The sequence below is a fragment of the Nematolebias whitei genome, chromosome 10 (genome assembly GCF_014905685.2).
Source record: "Nematolebias whitei isolate Nwh7 chromosome 10, NemWhi1, whole genome shotgun sequence".
NCBI classification, from domain to species: domain Eukaryota; kingdom Metazoa; phylum Chordata; class Actinopteri; order Cyprinodontiformes; family Rivulidae; genus Nematolebias; species Nematolebias whitei.
Genome location: NC_056507.1, coordinates 512459 through 523012, shown reverse-complemented (window position 1 = coordinate 523012; position 10554 = coordinate 512459). Strand labels below are relative to the sequence as shown.

The window sequence follows — 10554 nt, the reverse complement described above, 5'->3', positions numbered from 1 at the left end:
AGAGAGAGAGAGAGAGAGAGAGAGAGAGAGAGAGAGAGAGAGAGAGAATGGTTGTTTGTTTTGTTTGTCTCTATGTGTCCCTATGATGGACTGGAGACCTGTCCAGGGTGTCCCCCGCCTCTTGCACAGTGATTGTTGGACATGAACACCAGTGATGGATGGTTTTTAATGTTATTTTTCATTGATGCTGTTTGTTGCTGTCTGGTTTGATTTAGTCTTTTGATTTTGGGTTCTGTTTGATATTTGATTTTTAAATTAGTATTTTTTTAAAACACTGAAAATTTACTTGTCTTCCAGGTCCGAGACATTAAGTGAAAAACAGAGATCATGTAAAATAAACAGACCTGTTTGTGCTGTTTTCTGTCTTGGCCTCAGTTCGTATTGTCAGGAATCGGACGTGGTGCGCGATGACTCCATGTTTGGACGATGAAGGTTGTGATCTCCTGACCAACCGGTCTGGCTGGACCTGCACGCAGCCAGGAGGCCGAGTCAAGACGACCACGGTGAGAATGAAGACACTGACACAAATCACACAAAATGTGAGCCAAATATTACAACTGCATCAAAGTTTGTTTTCTCAGTCATCCAGGTATATAACAACAAAAAAGGTTGAATCATGTCATCTGGACTTCGTTTTTTTGTTAAAAAGAAACGTTTCGCCCCTCATCCAAGAGGCTTCGTCAGTCTGAGGCCTAGCCATCTGGTATTACCCAGAAGCCACCCTGACTCTTGTGTTTCAAGCCTGCCTCAGATACCCCTGAAGTCTGGCCTTTTCACTAATGGTTTCAAAAACACAAAGTTTGTGTTTTTGAAAGGTAGGTGACATGGACAGGAGAACAAAGAGCATGAAGGCAGGAGTATGGCAGGATGGGCAGAAACGTGGCATGAGGAGCAGATATGTGAGCAAATGGGGGGTCAGCGGGGGCCGCTGGCCATCACAATGACTCTGCGGTCTACACTAATCTCCAGGTCAGAGGTCACTCTTTCAGGGATGAAGATGTTCACATCCTGGACAGAGAGGAACGATGGTTTGAGAGAGGAGTAAAGGAGGCCATCTTTGTGAAAAGAAACCGTCCATCATTAAACAGGGGCGGAGCCTCCGGGTTCAACTGTCCCCCTCTTACAATGCTGTGATTGCTAGTATCACTCAGCCCTCTGTGAACAGTAAACAGCCATCAGGTGCTAATGATCCATTGTTAGGCTGATGGTCCTTCTTGACCATGTGAGCAGCTGATTTTGGTTGTTAGCAGCAAACTGGTTGATCCACTCTGAGACGGTGCTATTTAAGAGACTGAGCTGAATACAGCTCCTCAGACTGAGGAAGTCCTTTGGATGAAAGAAGAAACGTTTCTACAATTTTTTGGTTTTTGGAACCCGTCCAGAGGACCTGACTTAACTTTTTAAGATGAACTTAAAACATTTTTGTCAGAACGTTCATGAAGCATTCACTCCATTGGCCTCGGAAGTCTCTTGGATGAGAGATGAAACGTTTCTATATTTTTTTGCTTTGTGTTGTTTTTTTTGTTTTTTTTTAATGTCCAGAGGACCAGATTGAACTTTTTTGGATTTTTCTACCTGGATTATTGAGCATGCATCAGGACATCGGGTTTAACATTTTTAGAACCAGGTAAGTAAGTTGTAGAAAAGTTGAATCTGGCAAAAAAATAAGGACCATCGGGCTTGTCTGGGGTTTAGCTGCTTAGCGTTCTGCAAATAAGCTAGATTCTTATGGTCAGTCCAAATAACAAAAGGTGTTCCGGAACCCTCAAGCCAGTGTCTCCATTTTTCCAGAGCCAATTTGATAGCCAATAGTTCACGGTTACCCACGTCATAATTCTTTTCAGCTGGGGAGAGTCGCCAAGAGAAAAAGGCACAGGGATGGATCTTGTCTGTTTCTGAACGTTGGGACAGGACTGCCCCAACACCGAGATCTGAGGCATCAACCTCCACAACAAATTGCCTCTTGGGGTCAGGGTGGCACAAAATGGGAGCAGAAGAGAAACGAGCTTTCAACTCACCAAACGCTGTGTCTGCCTCAGGGGTCCAACAAAAGGTCTTTAATGTGGAGGTAAGTTGCGTGAGGGGAGCAGCAATCCGGCTGTAATCTTGAATAAACCGTCTATAGAAATTGGCGAAGCCCAGGAATCGCTGGAGTTGTTTGCGGTCTTTAGGGGCTGGCCAGTCAGTGACAGCTCGGACCTTCTCTGGGTCTGCGCAGAACTGTCCCTTCTCTAGAATGAAACCCAAGAAGGGGACGGAGGTCACGTGAAAATCACACTTTTCAGTCTTTACAAATAGTTGATTCTCAAATAAACGTAGCACAGCCTTAACATGGTTAACATGTACCTCTTTATCACGGGAGTAGATCAAAATATCATCTAAGTAGACAAAAACAAAGTCGTTCAAAAAATCTCTAAGGACGTCATTGATGAGAGCTTGGAAAACAGCGGGTGCGTTTGTGAGTCCGAAAGGCATCACCAAATATTCAAAGTGTCCAAGGGTGGTCTTAAAAGCCATTTTCCATTAATCCCCCTCCTTTATTCTCACCAAATGGTATGCGTTGCTCGAGTCTAGCTTAGTGAATATGGTTGCAGAATGGAGCTGATCGTGAACTGAATCGAGTAGTGGGAGGGGGGTATTTATTTTTCACAGTGATGGCATTTAACCCCCGATAATCAATGCAAGGTCTGAAGGTTTTGTCTTTCTTGTCTACAAAAAAGAATCCCGCCCCAAGAGGGGAAGTGGATGGGCAGATCATGCCGGATGCTAAGGAGTCCTCAATGTAATCTTTCATAGACTTCTGTTCGGGGCCTGAAAGATTGTATAACCGACTGGATGGGAGTGGAGCATCAGGAAGGAGTTCAATGGCGCAGTCGTAAGGTCTGTGTGGGGGTAGTGACAAGGCTTTACTCTTACTGAAAACATGGGCCAGACTATGGTAAACGGGGGGAATCCTAGATAAATCAATATCATTGGAGGGTTCCTCCCCTTTAACGGGAGTAGAAACAGCCGACTTCAGACAGGACGATAAACATTCTTTGCTCCAACTCTCTAACCGACGTTCGGACCAATAAAAATTGGGGTTGTGTTTGGTGAGCCAGGGATACCCAAAAAATAACTGAGGCAGGGATGAATCAAAAACAAGAAACTCACCCAACTCATGATGGTTGCCGGAGACAACAATGTGAAAGTTGGAGACCTTGTGAGAGATTTAGGCAAGATGTTGTCCAGTTAACCCCGTGATGGAGCAAGGTGTGTTGAGTGGTATGGTGGGGAGTTGGAGTTGTTCCACTAAGTCTCTGGAGATCATGCTTTGTTCTGCACCGGAATCAATAAAAGCAAAAATGGGGAGTTTGATTTAGTCGTGAAGTATGGTGGCAGGGACAGACAGAAGCGAGGCAGGGGAGGTTTGGGATAAACTCGGCGGTGTCCCCTGTTTTACTGCCGAGCCAGTCCGTTTCCCCGTACCAAACAGGTGGCGACAAAGTGTCCCTTGTTACTGCAATAGATGCAGACTTTAGCGGCGTATCGTCTCTGTCTCTCTTCAGGAGATAGTCGGGTTCGCCCTACTTGCATCGGTTCTGGTTCAGACTCAGGTGGTGTAGGATTACTGGTGGCACTATTTTCAGCCGACCGAGAAACATACCAAGGATTGTGGGTAATGAAGTTTCTTTCCTTTCTACGTTCCTTTATTCTGTTGTCGATGCAGATAGAGAGCGAGATTAATTCATCCAAGCTCCCGAGTTCATCCCGAGAGGTAAGCTGGTCCTTTATGTTCTCATTTAAAGAATTAATATAAGTACCTTTTAATGCTCGTTCATCCCATCCAGCTTCCTCAGCAACAATACGAAAATCCACGGAGTGGTCGGCTGCTGATTTACTTCCTTGTCGTAATGACAGTAGTTGTTTTGCGGCTGCCTCCTGGTGGAGTGGATGGTCAAATACAAGCTTGAATTCTTGAATGAAAACTTGAGAAGTTAAAGTATCAGGAGAATGAGCAGTCAGAAATGCTTGGGCCCAGCGGAGAGCTTTTCCTTTTAGAGCAGAAACAATGTAAGTTATTTTAGCATTATCAGTAGGAAACAGAGATTGGGAGCGAGCGAAGGCCAAGTTGCACTGGAGCATAAATCCCCCACAAAGACTGATATTACCTTCAAAGTGTTCGGAAGGTCTTAGGTCTGACTCTCTGAATGGCAAAACGGGACTAGGAGACGAGTTGGGAACAGAAGGTGGATTAGCAGTGTGGCAGGAGTTAAGTTGATTAACTTGCTGTCAATGGCAGCTACACTGTGAGAAACTTGATTTAAAATGACGGTGGTATTTTGTTGAAGTTGATACAGATGTTGATACATCTTCCCAAGTTCAACTTGTTATGCTCCTTTCAGCTTATTTCTTTTAGCTTCAGCTTTTTCTGCAATTTCAGCTATTATTTTGCTGTTTTTATACAAATTTGAGCTTTTTCAGCTAATTCCACATATTTTGAGTTCATTTCAGCTCTTTCCACTTCCTTCTATAGGTTAAGCTTCTTTCTGCCTTTTCAGCTACTTTTCTGCTGTTTTTTTTGGCTAATTTCAGCTTTTTTTTTATCTGATTTTATAATTTTCGTGGTCATTTTTGTTTGAATGTAATTCAGCAAATATCTTTTGTTTCTGCTTTCTTCTGCTAATTTAAGCTTGTTTTTTTTTTCATTTCAGCTACATTTCAGCATGTTTTTAACTTATTTCAGCTTTTTTAAGCAAATTCTTCAGCAATAGCCTTCATACTGCATTTTCACAGGAAATGCAATTTCTCTACTTTTTTGTATTGTTATCTTAAAAAAGCCTAAAAGGCAAAAGTAACTTGTAGAAAAACTTCAGCTGAGCATTAATGTTGCATTTCTTTCAGTTTCAGCTGATTCTTGTGAACCGTCTTGTTCCATCGTCTGGTGAAATTCTCTGAGACGTTGTGAGAGTTTCTGTCCTAACGCCGTCTGTCTGTCCTTCAGGTCTCCTGACAGTGGTGCTGAGGACACAACCCCCCCCCCCCCCAAACGTTCATCAGCCATCATCCTGAGCAGAAAAGCTGCTGGAGATCAGCTACCGGTGCAGCTGTCGGGCGGCGGCAGCAGAAGGTGCCTCCTGAGGAAGGATCTGAAGGTGGCACGATGTCTGCTGGATGGACGTTTTATTCAAGCAAACTTTACTACTCGAGCAGCCAAATATGGACAGACTGTGATGGAGTGGTGACCTGTCCAGGGTGAAGCCCCACTCTGAACACAAAACAGTCGAGAAGATGAATGGATGGAAGATCCTGTAAAAACAGGACCACCTTGTACAAATTTAACATTTAACTACACGAAGAGCTCAACAACAGTTGCATTGTCATTCCCATGAAGTCCTGCACTTCATTTCATCCAGACATCAGAGGAACATACAGATTCCTTTGGTCCCATCGGCTGCAGCAACATAAAATCACTTTGTCTCTCTTAGTTACATCACTTCATGACACAAGAAGACAAGACCCACAAGTTCAGCTGGACACAACAGACGTTTAACAATTTTTATTATGTTAAAACTGCTGGTGGGAGTCTGGACCCTCTCACTGTTAGTTGGCTGTAGGTCTCTGAAAATGACCTTCTCAGATAGGTGAGGAGTGTTGGACGAGTGCAGAGCCAACTCCCAGAGCTTGCAGCAGTGGTGTCAGTGGTGGCGATGATGTCGCCATAAGTGGTGGGCAAGCAGCTAGAGAGGGAGGCCTTTAATGCTGAGAGTAGATCCGAACTTTAATTGTGGTCCAAGTGGTGGAGCAAGGGTCATACATGAGAAAGCTGAGGTCAGGGAATAAATCCAGAGGAGAATCCTTAGTCCAAAAACCGATGGGCAGAAAAGAGGTTGTAGTTCAATAAAGGAGACGGGAAGGGGGCCGGACAATGCAGGAAACAGACGAGGTCGTAACAAGATCACACATTCAATTCAATTCAATTCAGTTTATTTATAAAGCGCCAAATCACAACAAAGTTGTCTCAGGGACTTTACAGGAACATTCACATAAAAGCCAATTAGTAAAGTTCTCTATCTAAGGAATCCAGCAGACAAGTTGAATCTTGGCTTCGTTGCAGTCTCCCATCCTGAGCAAGCACAGTGGAGACAGTGGAAAGAAAAACTCCCTTTAACAGGAAGAAACCTCCAGTAGAACCAGGATCAGGACAAGAGGCCATCTGCTTTGACCGGCTGGTTGAGAGGACAGGAAGGAGAGACAGACGAACACAGAATGGTAGGTCCAGGTATAGGTCCAGGTCCAGGTATAGGTCCAGGTCCAGGTATAGGTCCAGGTCCAGGTATAGGTCCAGGTCCAGATATAGGTCCAGGTCCAGGTATACCTGAAAGACAAAAAAGACACATGTTAAGGATCGAAAAAATAATTACAAATGTTGAGCAGAGTAAGTAAAGAAGCAGCAGAGTGAAAAGTGTGGTCAGTTTGTCCTCCAGCAGTCTAAGCCTATAGCAGCATAACTAAGGGACAGCTCAGGAAACCCAAGCCGACCCTAACTATAGGATTTAGCAAAAAGGAAAACCTTAAGCCTAGTTTTAAAACTGGACAATGTGTTAGCCTCACGGACAGAACTTGGAAGTTGGTTCCACAAGAGAGGAGCCTGATAACTGAAAGATCTGCCTCCCATTCTGTTTTTGTAAACTCTAGGAACCACAAGTAAACCTGCAGTCTGAGAGCGAAGTGCTCTGTTAGGAAAATATGGAACAATAAGATCTGTATGCTGGTGAAGATTCTCAGTCATCCAGGACATGATGAATTCAAAAAGCATTCAATACAAAAACAACTGGACTTTATTTGTAACAGAAGACGTTTCGCTCCTCAGCCTTATAACCTGTATCTCTCACTCTCTGCTCTTTGAATTGAGAAAGCTCCTCGGATGAGGAGCGAAACGTCTTCTGTTACAAATAAAGTCCAGTTGTTTTTGTATTGAACGCTTTTTGAATAAGATCTGTAATATAAGATGGAGCTAGGTTGTTGAGAGCTTTGTAGGTTAGAAGTAAGATTTTGAATTAAATTCTGGATTTGACAGGGAGCCAATGGAGAGAAGCTAAAATTGGAGAGAGATGATCTCTCCCAGTAACTCCAGTTAAGACTCTGGCAGCAGCATTTTGGATCAACTGAAGACGTTTTAAAGAAGTATTTGGACACCCAGATAATAAACCATTGCAATAGTCCAGTCTAGACGTGACAAATGCATGGACCAGTTTTTCTGCATCATCTTTAGATCAGATGTTTCTAATGTTAGTGATATTACGCAGGTGGAAGAAGGAGGTTCTAGTAATGTTTTTAACCTTCCTACTATGTTAGGGTCTGTAGTGACCCATTTTAAATTTTAAATCATGATACTGTCTTTTAAATAATTTTTTTTTTGCATCAAGGCTTTTTGACTTTGTCTGGAACCTTTATTTAAATTAAAAAAATATTTTTTTTTTTCACTAAATTTAATTTTTATTTTTTATAGAACAACACGCACTTGCCGCGCTGGGGTCATTTGTGACCCAGTTATGGTATAAGACTATCAACCAATAATCAGTGTCAAAACTGAAATCATAAACACACTGTGACCTCACTAACTTTGTCATACATATGTTAGGGCCTTCTGTTTTTACCTGTTTGTCTACTTCACTGACCAAAACATCCCCATTTATCCGTACTACTTTTATTGATAAGTCCCTCATACTCTGCTCCCAAAAACTGAAAAAGTTCATCCAGCTGTAGATGCAGAGACATGTTGAGGCATGCCCATGTAGAGATAAGCCTACCTGGATAGCCATGCCCATCTTGATAGGCAGACCTAGATAGACACACCCACCTGGGTGTGTCTCTACATGGGCATGTAGAGACATGTAGAAACAGACACTCCATTTTACCTAGAGCTTGGCTGCATACCAAAATGAAGAGAAGATTCACAGTACAAGAAGCTCTAGATCACATCCTTGCTGAAAATGATGCAGAGGACACACCTAGTGACACAGATGAGCCAGTTTCTGAGGAGGACGATGCTATTGAATATGAATCAGAGTACACAGACTCGTCGGATGAGGAGGGCACAGGTGCTGAAGCTGCTCCTGTAATTGAAACCTATAAATCCAAAAAGGGTAACATCACTTGGAGTGCGATTCCTCCTGTTTCACATGGCAGGGAAGCTGCTGAAAATGTTATGAAGATGACCCCTGGGATTACAAGGTTTGCTGTGACACGAGTAAGTGACATCAAGACATGCTTTGATTTGTTTATGCCATAGTCACTAAAGAAAGTCATCATTGCTATGACAAACCTCGAAGGGAAAAAAGTTCACGGTGACACTTGGAAAGACATTGATGAGGAGTGCCTGGATGCTTTTATTGGTGTTCTTCTTCTCGCTGGCGTGTACAGATCCAGCAATGAGGCCCTTACTAGTCTCTGGGATGTGTCCACAGGCAGGAGTATTTTCCGCGCAACAATGTCACTTCAGACCTTTCAAATGATCTCAAGAGTCCTCAGATTTGACAACAGAGATACTAGAGCACGGTCTGACAAGCTTGCTCCCATCAAAGACGTCTGGGATAGATGGGTGAAGCTCCTTCCACTGATGTTCAACCCAGGACCAGAGGTGACAGTGGATGAGCGTCTTCTCCCTTTCCGTGGAAAATGCCCCTTCCGGCAATACATGCCCAGTAAGCCAGGCAAATATGGCATAAAAATCTGGGCAGCCTGTGATGCGAAAACCAGCTATGCCTGGAATCTACAGATTTACACAGGCAAACTTGCAGCTGGCATCCCTGAGAAGAATCAAGGAAAACGGGTAATCCTTGATATGACTACTGGACTGCGAGGTCACAATATCACGTGTGACAATTTCTTCACCAGATATGATTTTGGACAAGAACTTCTCAAGAGGAAACTTACCATGGTGGGCACAATAAGAAAAAACAAACCTGAGCTGCCCCTTGAAATTTTGCAGGTGAAAGACAGGGCTCCACTGTCTTCAAAATTTGCTTTTACAGAAACCACCAGTGTTGTTTCATACTGTCCCAAAAAGAACCGGAGTGTGGTACTTATGTCCACTCTTCACAAAGATGCAGCTGTGTCAACAAGAAGTGACAAAAAGCCTGAAATCATCCTGGACTACAATAAAAACAAATGAGGAGTGGACACCCTGGACAAGCTGACTGCCACCTACACTTGCCAGCGAATGACCAGGAGATGGCCAATGGTTGTATTTTACAACATCCTAGATGTGTCTGCATACAATGCATTTGTCTTGTGGACCCAGATTGACTTGGGGTGGAACGCCAAAAAACCCCACAAGCGGAGATTGTTCCTTCAGGGATGTTCCTTTAGAGATGTGTTCTAATACTTCTTAAAAAAACACTGTTTTGAGGGCATTTTTTGGCTGATTTAAAACGGGTCACAACTGACCCGTTCACATCATAAGTGCGTGTGGGATCTCGCCCCGCTAGGAAGGTTAATGTGGGGGATAAAAGACATGTCCTGATCAAAAATAACACCAAGATTTTTAACATTAGAGCTGGAGGACAGATTAATGCATCTAAGGAGGGAGAAAGACTGAAACATTCATTCCTAAGGTGCTCAGGTCCAAAAACCAAAACCTCAGTCTTGTCTGTTCAACAGGAGAAAATTAAGGGTCATCCAGGTTTTTATGTCTTTAAGACATGCTTGTAGTCTAAGTAGCTGATATGATTCATTGGGTTTAATGGACAAACATAATTGTGTGTCATCAGCATAACAATGAAAATTGATCCCATGCTGTTTAATAACTTTACCTAATGGAAGCATAAAATAAAGAGTATTGGCCCAAGCACTGAGCCCTGAGGAACTCCATGACTAACTTTGGTGTATGAAGAATATTTATTATTTACATTTACAAACTGGAATCTATCAGATAGATTTGACTTAAACCATTTTAGAGCTGTTCCTGTAATCCCAACATCATATTCAAGCCTCTGTAGTAAAATATTGTGATCAACTGTATCAAATGCAGCACTGAGGTCTAACAGGACCAGTAGAGACACAAGTCCATTGTCTGAGGCCATGAGAATATCATTAGTGACTTTTACTAGTGCTGTTTCTGTGCTATGATGAGCTCTAAACCCTGACTGAAACTCTTCAAACTGATTATTTCTTTGTAGATGTTCACACAACTGACCTGCAACTATTTTCTATAGAATTTTTTAGATGAAAGTTAGATTAGATATAGGTCTATAGTTGGCCAGAATTTCTGAATCAAGGTCAGACTTCTTAAGTAAAGGTTTAATTACAGCAACCTTAAAGCGCTGTGGTACATAACCATCCATTAAAGACAAATTAAGTAGATCCAAAATGTGGACATTAATTAGGGGAAATACCTCTTTAAACAGTCTGGTTGGGATGGGATCTAGCAGGCATGTGGATGGTTTGGATGAGGTTATTATTTTTGACAATTCAGAGCTCAACAGGACAAAAACTGTCCAAACATAAATCAGGCTCTAGTGACATTTTTAAAGTTGCCTCATTTGACAGGGGACTAGAGATAGTAGAAGG

The 10554-nt window shown here is 42.8% G+C and overlaps 1 protein-coding gene across 1 annotated transcript in view; it reads left to right on the top strand.

Moving 5' to 3' along the window:
- Positions 1 to 4993, top strand: part of LOC119415883 (chemokine-like protein TAFA-5) — a 14981-nt gene extending 9988 nt beyond the window's left edge. Inside the window, exons 3-5 of the mRNA XM_037683055.1 lie at positions 376 to 503; positions 3710 to 3757; positions 4985 to 4993. Coding sequence (XP_037538983.1) covers positions 376 to 503; positions 3710 to 3757; positions 4985 to 4993 — 185 coding nt within the window. The remainder of the gene's footprint in view (positions 1 to 375; positions 504 to 3709; positions 3758 to 4984) is intronic.
- Positions 4994 to 10554: the final 5561 nt, after the last annotated feature.